This window comes from Rhineura floridana, chromosome 9, assembly GCF_030035675.1.
Source record: "Rhineura floridana isolate rRhiFlo1 chromosome 9, rRhiFlo1.hap2, whole genome shotgun sequence".
In the NCBI taxonomy this organism is placed as follows: Eukaryota; Metazoa; Chordata; class Lepidosauria; order Squamata; family Rhineuridae; genus Rhineura; species Rhineura floridana.
In genome coordinates this window covers 29,105,989-29,125,189 of record NC_084488.1, presented here as the reverse complement: position 1 = coordinate 29,125,189, position 19,201 = coordinate 29,105,989, and the positions used below count along the sequence as shown (strand labels likewise).

Sequence of the window (19,201 nt, the reverse complement as noted above, 5' to 3'; positions counted from 1 at the left end):
GATATGGATGGTGTGCATGGAATTCTATTCCCTGAATACTTCTTCATGCTGCCTTCATGTGTGCCTATGCAATCATATTGCTGGGATTGGGAAACAGAAAACAGGGGTCTATTAAACCCTGTAAAATAGCTCTGCAGTGGCAGTGCATTCACACTTAACTGGACCAAACATTATGTATTTATAGGTTGGAAAATAATATACAATTATAGAATGTGGATTGTATTGCTGAAAAAGAAAGAAAAGAATTTAGGGTATGAAAATAGGAACACAAATAGCTCATGAATCTGTTTATAGGTTTTAACTTTAAATTTGCTCTACGTAGTAAACAGTATCTACTTGGCATTTTAAATGTTATGATGGGGAAATATTCTTATCTATAGATCAATAAAGTGGCTTTTTAAAGATACAGCTGTCAATGTACACCATGGAAGGAAAACTAAAACACTGATGTCAAGAATTAAACAAACCAACAACTAAAAAACCCTTATCACCTCTTGCCTTATATACTATAGCTTCCAACCACCTGTCTCTTCCAATAAATAGTATATGGGATGTTCTTGTTAATTTTGGCAGGTGCTCTGATTTATGTTCTATGGTTTTTCTTCCATGCAGGTGTATTGGGGAAAAAATGCTTTTATTCAAATGGAAGTGACTTTGGCAGTGATGGTGACACTGGGATGCCTGGCATTCCTTTTCCTAACACAACTGAAAGTCGTTCAAATGCATCTCCACCAATGGGCAACAAAATACAGCCACCATCTTGGACCACAATCCCATTATTTCATGTTGACCAAATACATAAAAATTTTAGTATACATAAAGGGGCTACACAAGTTGCCTCACAAACCCCAGCACTGAAAACTACAGATGAAAGGATTTTGACCAAAGCTCCTGGAGACAACTCCTGGTCATCAGCCAATACAGAAGAAGAAACCCTATGGTCCACGGACATATCTGTCAAGGTCACAGACAAAACATCTTTTCCTGTGATAAAGCCTACCAATCCATCTGCTGTCCAGGGAATGGACTTGGAAAAAAGTAAGTTAATGTTAATATGGATTAACCATGATGCCAGGAAGATAATATACAGTTAGTGGTATTATGAGTGGCATATTTCCCATAGCAATGGGTACTAAGGAATATTAGTCAGATCAGGTAATTTTCATAATGATTTCCTCATCTGGACCTGTTTGTTGGTTCAATATTGTCTTCCTCTCCATGTCCTTGGGCTCGCTCAGCTGCTGCTGGCAGTTTATGTTGGAGGGCAGCTATGGGAGCTCCGGGATCTGAGCTGTGCCTGGAGCAGGAGAGGGAGAAGGACGTGGAGGCGGTGGCTGTTGTCAAGCAGGAGGCCCCACGCCAGGAGGCCCCGCACAAGAGACCCTGTGCCAGGCTGTTGTTGGGTAGGAGGCGGCAAGCTGTTGTTGAGCAGGAGACCCCCACTCAGGGAGATCCCGTGCAGGAAGTCCCACACCGGGCTGTTGTTGAAGAAGCGGCAGCAAGGACCTGGGTTCCTCTGATGTTGTTCTGATGTTCCAGTTGTTGCTGCTGGTCGAACAGTTGCATTACATTTCCTTGTCAGTTGCTTACTGTAGATATATACAGCAAATCAAAGGGGAAAATATGGAACCGCAGATTAAATAAAAATAATTTAATAGTGTTTTAAATATCTGATCAAAAGCTAATAAAAATATAAGTGGAGTTGTTCTGCAAACAGACCTAGAAACATTGTACTAGAGGGGACCTAGCATGGGCACAGCCCTCACAGAAGAGATCGGAGCCAGCTCAAGACAGCTGCCTCATTCTGTCTAATGGTAGGACGGGCCCTGGGAGAGAGGTTGAACTACCTGTTCTACACTAAAAGTAGTTTCTGCTATGTGTAATCAGACTGCTTGAGAAGAGGGTACCTTTACTCCCAAGTTGTAGTTACCTTCTAGAACACTCCAACTAATTATGTATGGGAGAAGCCAATAAGAATGCAAGGAATCCACTGCATATTGAATTTTAAGAGTCTTGCATCTTAAGTGTCAGAACCTCTAATGACTGAATTAGTGAATACTTGTTGGCTCTCTCTAGTGCAATAAACATTTTGATTTTGGAATTCTAAATTACACATGGAAATAGTTGCTATAGATAGCATCTGCATAACCCAATGTTTTGTTGTTCACCCACCACTTTCTCAAGCTTTTTGTTTTCAGAAAGGAAAAAAATGCATTTTGGAACAAAAATTTATTGTGCCATTCTTTAGTGTGATCAGTTTGTATGGACTATATCACCATACTCTTAATTTCAAGTAAAAAGTTACAAGTTTACTATATTTCTATTGCCTTGATCAGATAATAATCATACAATCTACAGCATAGATGTATCTCTAATAAAGGTTTATAAATCTGGAGGTTGCTGGTTGCCAACATGCACAGCCTGATCCACTTAAGCCTTTTTTCACACAGTCTTATATGCATATACATGATTGCCTGGAAGAATCTGACAGCGTGAACAAACCTTTGAAGTGTAGTAGAAGTACCTTTAAAAGCAATTTAATGTAAAGAACAAGAGCCCTTTCATTCTTGAGCCAATAGCATTACATTTATAGTTCTGCATGTTTAATTATAACATCTCACTTTCCTTAATGTTTTTCTTAATGATACATTTTACTTATTATATGAAGAGAATCTTTGCCCTGGGAAAGTATCAATTAAATGTTGTGCTACTGTTGCTCTTGCAAAGCAGTTTTTGATCCACCCAAATAGGAGACAATTCTTGCCAATTCCTTCTCCTCCAGCCCTTGTGCCACCTTCCACACTGTTTTGAAGGGTCCCCTAGCCTGGAATAGATTTTCAGAGGGCACAGGGAGCTGCAGTGAGAAGGAGGGGAGAAATTGCTTCCCTTTCTCTTACTGGATGGATGCTTCCACTCAATCAAAAGCTGTTCTGCAGCCATATGGCAGCACTGGATTTCACCCTATGTCTGGACTACAGGTTACAATATGAGAGTGTCATTGTACTGAAATTGTACTTGGCTTTATTTTATAGTATAGCTTATTTGCTGTCATAGGTAATCTAACAGTGGGTCATGCTTAGCTCTGAAAAAGTGTTTCATTTGACAAATGATATGAAATAGAATAGTTTTTGTTTCCAACAAAGCACTGAAATGTGCACATATTCACAAATACATGGTGTATTTTTGTAAACACAAATCTTACAAACCAGTTGCATAGTTTAATGTGTCTATATATATACAAAATTATCCATGGAAAAAGATTATCATTGTGTGCCATGTTTATTGTTTTTTTTATAGTAAGGTGGTACAAAAACACTAGAAAGAAAGAATATAATCTCTAGTGGCCTGGCTATATATTACTGCATCAACAAATGGATATTAGCATGGTTTGTACAAAATGCTATTCCAGTATGCTATATTTTTACATCGAAGGGGACAATAGGCTGACACCAATTATGGAAAAGTTGAGTTACTTTTATTTATCTGTGAAAACAAGTTTTTTTCAAATGACATGCTGTGTTGTTTTTAGTGAAACATTTTCATCTAATTTCTTTGATTTTGCATCATCAGTAAATGTTAGTTGCTTAACACTTTATTTAGTAATTTGATTGATAGTGCAAACCTGAAGAAATCTGGATTGTTGTTTTGTGCCTTCAGACTGACAGTATTCTGAAGGAAGGATTTCTTTATTTATTAGAGTTATATTTTATTTATTTATTTATTTATTAGATTTCTTAGTCGCTCATCTGGCTGGCTACCCAGCCACTCTGAGCGACGTACAAAGCAAAAAACATATAAAACATCAAAAACACCAAAACACTAAGCAAGAAAGCTAAACAATAACATAGAGACTAACTCAGTTACAATAAGGCTTCTCGTCTGTATAGTCCAAGTGCGCCTTCAGATGGAAACTCCTGATGTGAGTCTTCCCACCCTAGCACAAAGACCGGTGTGGGTGATAGTCCATATGCAAGACCAAAAAACAATCCCCCTCTTGATCTCAGCATCCAGCGTCCAGTACATTCAGCAGGGGGTGGGACATGGCAAACAAACCCCTTAAAGTCGCGACTAACAGGGAAGTTCTCTTCAGAAGCCAAAAACAAAGGCACTAAGATGTAAACATGGCCAAAATTAAGGGCAAGCAGACAGAGGTCAGATGGTAAGATAGTGGCGGCTGCAGGGGCATTCCCCTGCCCTCAGCATTCACCGAAAGATCATCACAACAGCGCGGTGTTCCCAGGGACAGGCCGCGGCACCAGACCTGCCAAAAAGCCCCAGCCCCAGCCCAGCTCCAGCTTCAGCCTGGCTTGATGCGAAGGTAGCAGCGGCAGCGGCGGTGGTGGTGGGCTGGTGCAGATGTAAGCACCAAGCTGCATCCTGGTCAGGTACGAGGGAGACGGCATAAAGAGGGGGGAGGCTGCCTCGTATTTCCAATATGTTGTAGCCTCCGGCAAGGGGAATTTATGTAGAAAATTACCCCATAAAAGCCATCAGTGGTGGAACTCCCTCGTCTGTAGCTGTTGCACCTCTGCTATCTTCAAATCATAATCCTGCTGTTCCTCCCAGGAGCCCAGGGTGGCAAACAAAAACACTAAAACAGTGGTTTCCTACCTTTGAGTATGGGACCCCCTTTGTAAGCTCAAATTTTTTTTGTGATCCCTGCCATGCTAATTGTAATTTTAGTCTCTTTTAATTGAAAAAATGGTCTGTGGCAAAATCATATCTCCAAATATCCCTTTTCATTAAAAGCTCCCTACCGATAGGGAGGTGTTGCTTTCTATTCTTAATGCAAAGATCCAATCAAATTGGTATCCCTTTCCCCTCCTCCACATTATGAAGATGTACAGACCTGTCTCCCAACACCAGTGGGTTATAATGTTGGACTAAGAACCAGGTTCAAATCCCCACCCAGCCATGACGCCCACTGGGTGACCTTGGACCAAACAGTCTCTCAGGCTGACCCTATCTCACAGGGTTGGTGTAAGATAAAATGGAAAGTGGGGGACCATATGCACCACCTTGAGCAACCTGGAAGAAATATAAGATATAAATGCAATAATAAATAAATAAATTTCTGCTGCAGTACCAGGATCCCAGCCTCAGCCAACTGCTGAGCTTTTTTTCTTTTTCTTTTAAAAATAATAATAATAATCAAGAAGCAGCAATGTGTTGGGGATGGGGATGCTAGATTGTGCACTGCAGACAACAAGGTGCACAGACTGAGGAGGGGATTAGTGCTTTCAGGCCTTGGGATGATCATCAAAACTGATGACTTGGTTAGTGTGCACTTGGGGAATGAAAGCGGAGCAGAAGACAGATCAGTGCATGCACACACACACCTGCCCCTCCTGCAAGCATCTGCAGGCTTACATGCATTCAGACACATGGGAGGGGGGAAGCCCTCAACTGCTGCAGCATCTTGGAGAGATGGGCGGGTAGGTGGAAGAAAGGAGGGACACTGGCACACACACAGCCTCAAAAATGGAGGGTGAGCAACTCCTGAGCTTCGTCACTGCTTCTTGGCTCTGTCTGGGCTGAAGGCAAGATCTGGGTGGCCTCACAAATAAGAATAATTTTTAAAAGGAGGTGGCAATGAAGAAGGAGCGAAGAAAGGCAGGCAGGCCAGCTGCCAGGAAGGAAGGGGGAAAACAGTCTTTCCTTGCAGCTTTGCTTCTTTTTGCTTCACGAAAAGCCCTCTCCTCTCATTCTGAGCAAGGGCGTTGTCAACAGTGGCAATGCAAAGAGATGGGATTTGGCAATAGTAATCCCCTCTTCTTCCTGGTAGCTCCGCCCTCAGCCTCCTTCAGAGTCTGCCTTGTGTTTTATAGGCAGACACCTGCTCCCTCAGTGCACCTGAAAAAAACTCTGCCGCTTCAGCAAAAGTCCTCCCCCTTGTTTGGAGCAAGGGTGAGGTGTCATCTGCAGCAGCAGTTGGGAGCATCCAGCATCCAGGGAAGGAAGACTTTTAATAAATAAATAAATAAATTCATTTCTGTGCTGTTTGTACCCCCCCAGATTACTTTGTGGCCCCCCTGGGGGTCACAGCCCCCAGCTTGGGAACTACTGCACTAAAAACACTCTAAACATCATAAAAACAGACTTTAAAATATATTACAACAAAACATCTTTAAAAACATTTTTTTTAAAAGCTTTAAAAACATCATTTAAAAAAAGCTTTAAAAACATCTTTTTAAAAACAATTCCAATACAGATGCAGACTGGGATATAAGGTCATCACTTAAAAGGCTTGTTGAAAGAGGAAGATCTTCAGTAGGTGCCGAAAAAATAGCAGAGATGGTGTCTGTCTAATATTTAAGGGGAGGGAATTCCAAAGGGTAGGTGCTACTGAGCTAAAGGTCCACTTCCTATGTTATGTGGAATAGACCTCCTGATAAGATGGTATCTGCAGGAGGCCCACACCTGCAAAGCGCAGTGATCGACTGGGTATATAAGACGGTATTTCAGGTATCCTGGTCCCAAGCTGTATAAGGCCTTGTACACCAAAACCAGAAACTTGAACTCAGCCCGGTAGCTAATAGATAGCCAGTGCAATTATTTCAGCAGCAGTGTGACATGTTGGTGATACCCAGCCTCAATGAGCAGTCTCGCTGCTGCATTTGCACCAGCTGCAGCTTCTGGACCAATTTCAAGGGCAGCCCCACATAAAGCACATTACAGTAATCCAGCCTGGAGGTTACCAGTGCATAGACAACAGTGGTCAGGCTATACCGGTCCAGAAATGGCCACAAATGTCTTACCACCCAATGCCAGTAAGAGGTACTCCTAGCCATTGAGGTCACCTTGACCTGTAGCAACAAAGATGGATCCAGGAGCACTCCCAGACTGCGGACCTGCTCTTTCAGAGGGAGTATGATCTCATCTAAAGCAGGCAACTGACCAATTATCTGAACACCAACCCACAGTGCCTCCATCTTGCTAGCATTCAAACTCAGTTAATTGACCCTCCCCATCACCGAGTCCAGGCAGTGGTCCAGGGCTTCCAAGGCCTCTCCTATTCAGATGTTACAGAGAAATAGAGCTGGGTATTATCAGCGTACTGCTAACACATTGCCCCAAATCTCCTGATTACCACTCCCAAGGGCTTCATATAGATGTTAAACAGCATGGGGGACAAGATAGTACCCTGCGGCACCCCACAGCACAACTGCCAGGGGGCCAAAAGACAATCACCCAATGCTATTCTCCGAAAACGACTCTGAAGATAGGAGCAGAACCAGTGTAAAACTGTGCCTCTGATATCATCTCACCAAGTTGGCCCAGAAGGATACCATGGTCAAATGGTATCAAAAGCCACTGAGAGATCAAGTAAGAGTAACAGGGTCTCACTCTCCCTGTCCTTCTCCTGATAAAGGACATCCATCAGGGTGACCAAGGCCGATTCAGTCCCATAACCAGGCCTGAAACCAGACTGGAATGGGTAAAGACAATCTGTTTCATCCTAGAGTACTTGCAATTGCTGCGCCACAACCCTCTCAATCACCTTCCCTAAAAAGGGGGTATTTGTAACTGGTCGGTAATTGTTGCAGACCAATGGGTCCAGGTTGGGCTTTTTCAGGAGCGGTCGGATCACCGCCTCTTTCAGGATGGCTGGAACCACTCCCTACCGCAATGATGCATTGACCACACCCTGGATCCACTAGGTCAAACCCCCTCGGCAAGCTTTAATAAGCCAAGAAGGACAAGGACTGAGAGGACACGCTGGCCACATCATCGCAAGCACCTTGTCTACATCATCAGGCCACATCAACTGAAACCATTCCCAAGAAGTTGAAGCAGATGTTGCACTGGACACCTCATTGGGGACTACAGTAGATGTGGATGGGGCATCAAGACTGCTACGAAGGCGAGCAACTTTAAATTATGAAGGAAGACCAACCTAGGTTAATCTTGAGTTTATTTAGGCAGGCTGCAATCTACCTGGTAGTAAGCCCCACTGAACTCAATGGGAGTTAACTGAGTAGTCATGTATTGCACTGTGTTTGGAAACAACTATCAAACGGAGATAACATTTTCTTTCAGACTGGATTGGTGCATGTACTACAGTTACTTGAATGCTCAGCAGTGTGTTTGATAAAATTAGTAAGGTGGCCAGAAACAAAGGGCTCCTGTACCTTTAATAGTTGTGTAAGAAGCCGACATTTCAGCAGATGTAATTTGTCAAACAATTATTACACATTTTTTTCATCTGGCCACCCTAAAAATGAGATGTTACCACAATGCAGCATAACTAGTGCAACAATGGACAAATTAGGAAGTGATTTTTTAAAAAAAATATACACCTTCTAAGATTACTTCTGTATGTCATGTTTGTTTCCCCCTCAAATCTGTGAAAACAAGGGTTCCAAATGGAACAAAAAATTAATAAGACTGGATGCTTTGGAACTGAAACATCTGATAAATATTAGTTTACCTAGCCTTAAGAAATGTTATTCTAGAGCAGGTGTGGGGAACTCTTGGCCCTCCAGATGCTGCTGAATGCAACTCCCATCAGCCCCCACAAATATGGCCAGGGATTATGGGAATTGTAGTTCAGCAACATCTGGAGGGCCAAACGTTTCCCACACATGTTCTAGAGTAAAGCACGAAAAATGCAAAAAGCCTTAGAAATTCAAAAGAACCTTGGATGTTAGGACATAATGTAGCTTTTGGGAATATAATTTTATTGACAACAAGGATGTGTCCTCTCCTTGATTTGAGAGAAAAGACGAGTTCTAAGCTTTATTTATGGCTATTGAATTAAAGCTACTTCCATATGGATTGGAAACTATTGATCCAATTGGGATTATCCATGTCATAAGTGGTTATAACATAATATGGTTCTGCATGGAAGCTTTTCCAGTGATATCCATGTGGCAGCTTAAACGTGTTAACCAGTGCTTAAACTATCAGGTAACTCAAAATTAGGTGTTTTTGAAATTTAAAAACCTTTTGGAAGCAAAATTCTCTGAATTTTCTTTGTTATAATGATGATTGTCTGCTCTGTTGGGGCATCAGCAAATGGATCTCCTTGAGTTTCTAAAAAAAACCCTAAAGAATGTCTATAGCTTGATTAAGTAAGACACAAGGTCTACTGTACATTAATGGTGAAATCTGGTGGAGATATTCGTCAAAGTTCCTACTCAGGACTCTTGTTTGATCTCCCTCTGTTGAAGGGATGTCTGTAGCTGCAATACAGTTACTTTCATATACTTTTTGAATTATTAACTACACATTTTAATTAATTTCTACATCTTTTACATAATATAAATTTGTACTTCACAAGAGTGAAAGATCTCTATGGGTACTGATACTATTTAACTAATTCATGATATGAATTCAGGGTCAGTAGTAAAATTAGTCAGTTTGCGGATAACACTAAATTATGCAAAATGGTGAAAACTCAGGAATACTACCAAAAGGAGCTCTTCTTCAAACTGGGTAAATGGGCAATAAAATAGCAAATGAGAGTCAATGTACAGTATACAAATGTACAGTGATGCATATGGGGCAAAATATCCTAACTTCACATATAAATGATGAAATATTTTTTATTTTAAAAATTCTTTTTATTTAATTTTCCATAAACAGGTAGGCACATATACATATTTGTAACCAAATCATCCCTTTCCATTGGCTATGCTGCTGGGACTAATGGGAGTTGGAGTCCAACAACGTCCATGAGACTTCACCTTGGCTACCCCTGCTGTAACTGATGACATTTGAACTGGTTGTGACTATCCAGGAAAGAGAACTTAACAGGTGGTAGGAGTGGTGAAAAAGGCAAACCCTACATTAGGAATTATAAGGAGAGGGACTGAAAATAAAACCACAGATATAATAATGCCTTTTTGTAAATCTATGGTGCAGCTGCATTTAGAATGCTGTGAAATCATAAAGCTAGAAAAGATGCAGAGAAAAGCATCCAAATCATTAAGTGGTTAGACAACTTTCCCTATGGGAAAAGAACAAAACATTCAGGATTTTTTCGTTGGATGGCTAAGGAGAAAAATCATTGACGTAATAAGACTATCCATAGTGTAGAGGAACTGAGTATATATATTTTCTTCTGTTAATACTAGAACTCAAGTTTACCCAATGAAATTAAAGGACAGAAAAAAGGAATGTCTTCACAAAATGTGTAATTAGTTTATGGAATTCACTGCCATAAGATGTAGCGATGTCCATGGCTCAGATGATTTTAAAAGAGTTTTGGACAAATTCATAGAATATCACTCTATCAATGCCTACTATATGTTATATGTTCAAGTGTTGTGTGCTTCTAATGCCAATTGCTAAAGGGAAAACAGGATGGGGGTGGGATGTTGCTCTATGTACCCAGAACCAAAATGGGTGTTGGTAGGGTGCAGAGTAGGCAACAAAATGAGAAACAAGAATCAAGGCAAAGGGGAGATAAAGGAGGTTTGAGGTAGAAAAAAGCTGAAGATAGGATAAGCAAGAAAGGGCTCATAAAAGGAGCTAAATGTCACATACTGATTTCAACGAGCCAGCCAATTTTTCTCTTGTAGTATAATGTTGTTCATGCCCCAATTATTTTCTCATTTCACAGGTTCCTGCATAAATATCATCTACAGCCAGTGCCAAATGCTGCCATATAACCACACCACTTTAACACCAGTCCTTCCCATTGTCAAAAGCATTGAAATGGAAAAATTTCTTAAGTTCTTCAGTTATCTCAACCGCCTCAGCTGCTATCAACACATCATGCTGTTCGGCTGTAGCCTTGCTCTTCCTGAGTGCATCAGTGATGGTGATGACAGGTATTTGGGGACCAAAGCTGGCCAGTGATTAGAGCTAGTTACAGCAAAATATTGAATTGTGGCAATTCAGTCTAGAGTCAAAATTTACGCCTTTTTAATTTAGCTAATTTAGCTATGGATGGCAGTCTTCAACAGATTGTTGCCAAGCTAAAAGAGGTGTAAAGAGCAAGCAGTAAAGATTTAGTAAATAGCGTTATAACAGTGTTGAACACATTAACTCCTGCAAATTATTTTGCTTTGGATTATTAGTCTGATCCAGGCAGTTGGATGATTCTTAATCCAATCTAACGGCAGAATTAAATATGCAGCATTTTGAAAAAGGTCTGTGAAACTATTTGTCCTGTTCTCTAAGATAATACAGCTCACGTTAAATGTAAACGAATTCTTACCTATTTCAGGTAGTTTTGCTTAGTTTCACAGGGTGTGTTGTGCTTTAAATAGCTGCATGCTAATGAGCAGTTCAATTTCTCCCATCAGTACTCCTGTTTAGATGATTGTTCAGGGGTCCCTATGGTTCTAGATCATGCAGGTGGCTTGTAGACTCTGTGGGAGGCTGTGGTGGGACCTGACACTGTCATCCCGTTCTCCCTTACTCCTGTTGTGTTCACATAATTGTGCTTTAAAGTTGTTGTTGGTGTACAAAATCAAGTTTCTTTCTTCTACCAGGGGAAGAGTTTCCTATACTACACAGAGCAAGCTCACACATACATACATGTACATTGTTCTGTTTGCTGGCATTTGCTTCTTAGTCAAATGTGTTAAAGGACTACTCTGGAAATGTATTGCATTTGTGTTGATGCTGGGGGGATATATATATATATATCATAATAATGAAGATTATGATGATGATTTTTCAAGCACCTAGAATAATATATAACAATAACAAAACCTGTCCACACCAGCTTACAATCTAAATAGTTTCAGTTAGAAAAGGAAAGAGGAAGTGGGTAAGAAGGGACAATGAGGGAAAAGAGACACTAAATTAAAATAATTGGAAAAGATACATGAAAATAATTGTAACTTGAAGCACTTGTTAAAGAGCGACTGAATCATATGAAACTCTGGAGGCAATGAGTTCCAAGTATAAACTACTGGCAAAGAAAATGGACAGAGGCATGGGACAACAAGTGTAGCCTTTGGCTTAAGTAAGAGATTAGTACCAAGGGAACACAGAGCTCTAGAAGCAGTAGTATAGCGGCAAATTCAGAAGTGCAGGGTCCTTTCGTGATAGCCATGCCCCTTCCTCTTTTTTTGTTGCTGGCTTGAGAATGTGATTTTTGTTAATGTCTTCTCCCACAACAGACGTCCCTAGGAGCCAATAAACACACAAGAGGACAGTGTTAGCTACTGAAAAGAGTCTTTTCCATGGCTGACTCATCTCCTTTCACTCTGATTGGCTCCAATCAGCAGGAAAGGGCAAGGAAGCATGTTCCTTCTCAGGACTCTTCTCAGTGGCCAACACACTCCCCTTTCATGCTGATTGGCTCATAGGATGCTGGAGACATAGGGATCCTGCTCCCAAAAAAGTAAGGGAGACCCTGGACGACTGCACCACTGCCTAGGAGTAGTACAAAGATTAAACAAGAAATATAAAAAGGAACAACAAAGTACAAACTTTTAAAATCACAAAGTAAGAATTTGAAATGAATGTGATAAAGGACAAGAAACCAGTGCAGAGAAACAAAGAGGAAGGAATGATCATTTTTACAGGCATGAAAGTGAGATTTACATTTGTGTGTGTGTGCATGTGTGTTTAGCGCATTAGTAGCTGAATACTTCTCTGTTGCACCATTCCAGTATGGAAGTGCTAATCTATACATGAAAAAGAAGTGGTAGATACTAGTAAGGTCACTCTATCCTAATTGCCCAAAGCAGTGTCATCATTTTATGAGGCATTGTTAATTCATTTAGTTGTTTGAAGGCATGTTTTTGCATCCTATCACTGTTTATCTCACAAACACCTTCAGTTTTAACAAGAGTTAGAAAAGGGAAATGTTTAGTGCTGAAATAAATTTGATTCCATTTTTTTCTCAAAAATTTCCTTTGCAAATTTTGACATAAAACATTATCTGAACATTTAACCAGTTGCCAAACATTTGGTGTCCAGTTATATTTGGTTTCAAAATTTGGTATATGGCAGTTACTTACTAGTTGACATATAATGTATCTAGTACTTGGTGGTATTTGATAGCGTCATGTAAGTGTGATGTATTTAATATTTGACAGATATTTATGATAGATAAAATGGAGTTGCATTTAGTATTTGACGGCTTATTATATTTTGCATTTGATCTCTGCCAAAACCATCAAAAATGCCAGCAAAAGAATGGCATGGATTTTGAATTCTGAGATAGCATTATGCATTCAAATATTAATGAGTATTGGTTTAAGCGTTTAGAAGATTGTTGTACTTGATATTTTTTATTTATTTTGATGCTTCTATCTAACGGGCAAAGCTTCAAATTTTTCTATTGGCATATATGCCATTTTGCAAATTCATAAGAATATATGCAATAATGGTACAAGATGTTAGGCGGCATTCATCATTAGTCCTACTCAGAGTAGACTCATTGAAGTCAATGGACATGACTAACTTAGGTTCATTAATTTCAGTGGATCTATTCTGAGTAGGACTGAGTTGAATATAACCCCATTTTTTTCTTGATAGGATCAAAAGATCTGTGCAAGCTATTCTTGATGCTCAAGGTCGATTTGGAACTGCGTTTAAGAAATTTTCCTCCTACGCATCATTGTGAACTGTTTTTGAAAATCTGAGATGTTTTTAAAAAAGTTTCCACTATGACATGTGAGGGTTAGGTGTTCAAGGTCACGGACACCATGCCGCATGCCTAAAAAGTAAAATACCTCTTTGGATCTCAGCCATTGCTTTTCTGATGTATCAGCATAACAGTTTTACTGTGCAAGCCTATACAAGTCTGTTTGGAAGTAAGTTCCAGTCAGTTCAATAGAACTTACTCCCAGGTAAGTATGTATAGCAGGGATGGATAGCAGGGATGGATAGCCTTCGATTCTCCAGATGTTATTGGGCTCTAGCTCACATCAGCTCTAACCATAATGGCCAATGGGCAACAGGGATGTTGTAGTCCAACAACATCTGAAGGGCCAGAGGCACCCTAACCATGGTGTGTAGGACTGCAGCCTCAGTAAGTGAACTATTGCTAAAGTAAAGAAAGCTTTTTATTACTTAGTACTATGAAGTACTAAATCCAAGAATTAAAACAATTAAGAAGTGGTGCTGAAGTGACAGATGAAAACTACATCAAATATGTAGCTATTAATAGCGATTAGAGGGGGCCGAGAATTTGGTTATGTGTAGAATGAAGAGTGGTAAGAAAATAGAGGGCTGAACGATAAGGGCTGCTGACAAGGAGATGGGTGAAATGAAAAAGGTTGTTATAGATATGAGGGAGTCTGTGAAACACTTGTTCTAATTATGGTTGTCAAGGATTGACATATGTCAAATGTAAAAATACAGGCACATTTTGATCTGATTCAATTATTTAATCTTGATTTTTATTTACATTTTCTGCTATTTATGTATTTCTTGTGACTTTGCAAATCTGAAACTTCTACTATTTTATGGCATGGTATCAAGCACATGTTCTGGGAGTTTTCTTGTCCAAATTGCAAGCAGGAAAGCTTGGTCAGGGGGCACACCAAACCCTTTTTCTCTGTTGTTACAGAAGAAATAAAGGTTCTAGCACCTACTACAGGACTGGAGAGAAACAGGAAAAGTCAGACAGAAGCAGGGAAAAGAGTCTCTGGGTATCTTTCTCCAGAGAAAAATTGAGTAAACCTCTGTATTCTCTTTATTGACCAGAAAGGTCTGCAGAAAAGAATGTCTCTGGCTAAATATCACTTAGTCTCAAATACATTACATTTAACATAGCAGGTGAAGTGTTTTTTTTGGGGGGGGTGGGGCAATTTCAGCCAGTCAGGTGTGTTTAAAAGAAAATTAACTACATTTAGGGACCAGGAAGAGCTAGTTTGATATGCATATTTCCTGCAGAGTGCATCTGGTAATTCTGCCTTAAATAGACCCCTTGATTACAATCACTATCAATTGTGTAAATGTTTTTGTGAGATAAGGTAGGCCAGTAAATCTTCCATTTTGTATTGGTACTAATTAGCTAGGGAGCAAATATTAATTATAGACGTTGACAAGACGTTGACAAGGTGCTTGGACAAGTTCGTGCAACCACTTCTGTGCTGGATCCTTGCCCTTCTTGGCTAATAAAAGTTAGCAGGGATGGAACAGCCGGCTGGGCCAGGGAAGTGATTAATGCCTCTCTGCGAGAGGGGGTGGTCCCTGGCTGCCTGAAAGAGGCAGTAGTGAGACCACTCCTGAGGAGGCCCTCCCTGGACCCAGAAAATCTTAATAACTATAGGCCAGTAGCAAATGTTCCATTCCTGGAACGATTGGTTGCAGGCCAGCTCCAGACACTCTTGGATGAGACATCTGGATCCATTTCAGTCGGGTTTCAGGCCTGGTTTTGGCACGGAAACAGCCTTGGTCGCCCTGTATGATGACCTTTGTCGGGAGAGAGACAGGGGGAGTGTGACTCTGTTGATTCTCCTTGATCTCTCAGCGGCTTTCGATACCATCGACCATGGTATCCTTCTGGGGAGACTAGCTGAGTTGGGAGTGGGAGGTACTGCACTGCGGTGGTTCCACTCCTACTTGGCAGGTCGGCTCCAGAAGGTGGTGCTTGGGGAACATTACTCAGCACCCTGGACTCTCCAGTATGGGGTTCCGCAGGGGTCAGTTCTGTCTCCCATGCTGCTCAACATCTGCATGAAACCATTGGGTGCGGTCATCCAGAGCTTTGGAGTGCGTTGCCATCAGAATGCTGATGACACGCAGCTCTATTTCTCCTTTTCATCTTCTTCAGGTGAGGCTGTCAATGTGCTGAACTGGTGCCTGGCTGTGACAATGGACTGGATGAGGGCTAATAAACTGAGTCTCAATCCAGACAAGACTGAGATGCTGTTAGTGGGTGGTTCTTCTGACTGGATGGTGGATGTCCAACCTGTCCTGGATGGGGTTGCACTCCCCCTGAAAGAGCAGGTTTGTAGCTTGGGGGTTCTCCTAGAACCATCTCTGTCACTTGAGGCTCAGGTAGCCTCGGTGGCACGGAGTGCCTTCTACCAGCTTCGGTTGGTGGCCCAACTACATCCCTATCTGGACAGGGATAATCTGGCTTCAGTTGTCCGTGCTCTGGTAACCTCCAAATTAGCTTACTGCAATGGACTCTACGTGGGGCTGCCTTTGAAGATGGTTCGGAAACTGCAGCTTGTGCAAAATGCAGCGGCCAGATTGGTAACAGGGACCAGACGGTCCAAACATATAAAACTCATTCTGGCCCGCTTGCATTGGCTGCCTGTATGTTTCCGAGCTCGATTCAAGGTGCTGGTTTTGACCTATAAGCCCTACACGGCTTGGGACCACAATACCTGATGGAACACCTCTCCTGATACGAACCCACCCATACACTACGTTCAAGATCAAAGGCCCTCCTCCGGGCGCCTACTCCAAGGGAAGCTTGGAGGCTGGCAACAAGGGAGAGGGCCTTCTCAGTGGTGGCCCCCAAATTATGGAATGATCTCCCTGACAAGATGCGCCTGGCTCCAACACTGTTATCTTTTCGGCGCCAGGTCAAGACTTTCCTCTTCTCCCAGGCATTTTAGCATGTGTTTTTAAATCGTTTTTATATTGTTTTGAATTTTAGAATTGTGTTTTAAATTGTTTTTAAAATATGTGTTTTAAATTGTATATTTGTTTTAATGTTTTTGATTGCTGTAAACCGCCCAGAGAGCTTCAGCTATGGGGTGGTATACAAGTGCAATAAATAAATAAATAAATAAATAAATTATAAAAAGCATACTCTGTCAAATAGGATTTCACTACATGTTACATGCAAATACATGTAATAAAACAGTGAGGGAGCCTGCTTTATGAGCAAGAGGATATCCCCAGCTGACAAAGTGTCTGCTCCAGTGACAAAATGTCAAGATAACAAGCGAGTGAGGCAGCTGTGCAAGGAGGCCAGGACAGACTTCTTTCCCCCCTCTTTTGACCTAACAAATCCCAAGCTCCCAAGTAAAGAAACTCAAATCAGTACTAGATACGCAGGCAGATAGCCAGGGGGGATGTGGAGACTATCCAGTGCATTGTAAGTAAATTCACATGTACAACTATCTCCCTGCTGGATAGCAATAAGTGTATGCTCAGTGCAGTGAGCTATGAAACTCAAAGAACAAGTTTGTTCCCATGAGGCCTAGGTAACTGACCTGGAGAAGAAGAGACATGGTAGTGGCATCCCATTCTCACAACAGCAGCTCCTCTGCTGTCATGGAGAATGAGGGTCTCAGGAAAGGTCACAACTCTCTGTGGAAGAGGGAAATGATTCCTTAGAAGCGACCATTCCTTTGGGATCATGCAGATATCCTCTCGCACTGCAGATGCTCCTCCAGAAGATAGGGAGTCCTTGTAGTGGGCAATTCTATCATTAGAGTCATAGATAGCTGGGTTTGTGATGGGTGTGCCTATTGCGTGGTTACTTGACTGCCTGGTGCAAAAGTTGTGGATGCCATGTTTCATCTAGATAGCTCCATAGATGGTGCTGGAGAGGACTCAGTAGCACCATAAAACAGTAAACAAATGGACGTGGAGAATTGTAGCTGTGTGGCAGCGGAAGCAGGCAATGACAGTGTCCAGGGGGACATCATAGCCATTCAAAGAGGTCAAAGCACCATAGGGGAAAATGCACATTCTAGAAACATTTAAAGAGAGGCATGAGCTGGATACAAAGTCTATAAGGAAGGGCAGGGAAGGATGTAGTGGGGGTGCTCTGTATGTCAAAGAAGAGATGGAGTCAAGCAAACTAGAAGTTCCAAAAGGGGGCAGACATCCTATTTACTGCTGCTCTGCTCCAAAGTACCCTCAAGCTGTTTCCAAGCACATGTCCAGCAAGCTTAGTAGTTTACTAGATACGGGTATAAAGAGGGTGAATAATATTGCAAACCTTATTTGTGTTATGGGTTGGCTATATGCTGAAGTCAATGTGCACCCTAGTCTGTGAGGATCCACTTTCCACTCAGCACCTGTTTTCAAAAAATCACATCAGCAGTGAGAATTGATAATAACTTGTAAATCTTTGTTTAGACGAAATGTAAACAATTTGTATTTTTCTTTTCTTTTTTCATTGTATACCCTTGCACTGCCCTGATTGTGTTAATTGCATGAATGGTAGGGTGGGGGAGTTTTCTGCTGTTGAGAATGCCCCATTAGGCCATTGAAAGGTGCTGGCTATTGCAGAACTACTGCTGGCAAGAATCCCATTGGTAGTATCTGGCATAACACTCCCAAATAGGGCATAACTGGTTGAATCAGGGATGGAGCAAGATCAAGGGGTTCATTTGCTTGAAAGGGGTTTGATTAGAGCCCCTCTGCTATTCTAGCCTGGAGTTTGCACAGCACTTCCCCCATAAAAACCACCCCCACCTTTCACCCTGACAGGCAGAAGCTGGTAGGGCTTCAGATGTGGTGGTGGTGGCTCTTTCATTCTGATTGTCCCTGGGGCCAAGTTAGGATTCCTCTGTAAGGATTTAAGGATGTTTGAAAGAAGAGGGAAAAGTAGCACTACAAGGGAATTCTTGGTCGGAGAAGGAATTACAGAAGGTAATGGTCATGGCTCTTGGTCATGTCACACGCTTTACATGCACAAGGTCCTAGGTTCAATTCTTGGCATCCTTAGATAGGGCTGAGAGAGACCCCTTCCTGAAACCCTGGAGAACTGCTGCCAATCAGTGTAGACAGTACTGTACTAGATTATTTGACTTGGTATAAGGCAGCTTCTTCTGTTCAACTGTTCCTACATTAAGGACAGCAAGGGAGAATGGACAGAATCCTATTATTATTAATATTTATATATTTATACCCTGCCTTATGGCCAAAAGGCCCTCAAGGCGGCTTGCAAGAAGAACACATCAATACATCAATAAAACAATACAATTTACAAAACTAGATAACAATAACATTATTTTAAAAAACAGCAATTATCACACACACACACCAGGGTGTAGAAGCAGGGTAGCATAGATGTTCTAGGCAGCTGTGTCAGTCTGAGAGGAATGGCCCTTGCAGCATGGCCTCCAGTTAGAATATGCATCAGGTAGGAAGCTAAACAAGAATCTTATTGAACACTCCTGACTCCACCCAGATATAACTAAATCCAATGCCTCTTCATGACTCTGTATAATGACACCATCCACTCAAGAAAAGAAGATAGGGGATATATTGAGGTATGAGAATGGAAAGATAAAGGTAGAGTGATGAGGCCAGGAGGAGGTTTAAACTGATACCATTGAAATATGTTAGGATTAGGCATTAGTTATTATAA

General features: G+C 41.4%; 1 protein-coding gene across 10 annotated transcripts in view; it reads left to right on the top strand.

Annotated features, from left to right (window-relative positions):
* CORIN (corin, serine peptidase) overlaps positions 1–19,201 on the top strand; it is a 221,422-nt gene that overhangs the window by 31,207 nt on the left and 171,014 nt on the right. For all 10 annotated transcript variants that reach the window (XR_009757878.1, XR_009757877.1, XM_061584453.1 and 7 more), the window contains 2 exons: positions 613–1,038; positions 10,568–10,778. Coding sequence is in view for 8 of the 10 variants with exons in the window: in XM_061584453.1 (XP_061440437.1) it covers positions 613–1,038; positions 10,568–10,778 (637 nt within the window). In the remaining 2 variants the exon portion in view is untranslated. The remainder of the gene's footprint in view (positions 1–612; positions 1,039–10,567; positions 10,779–19,201) is intronic.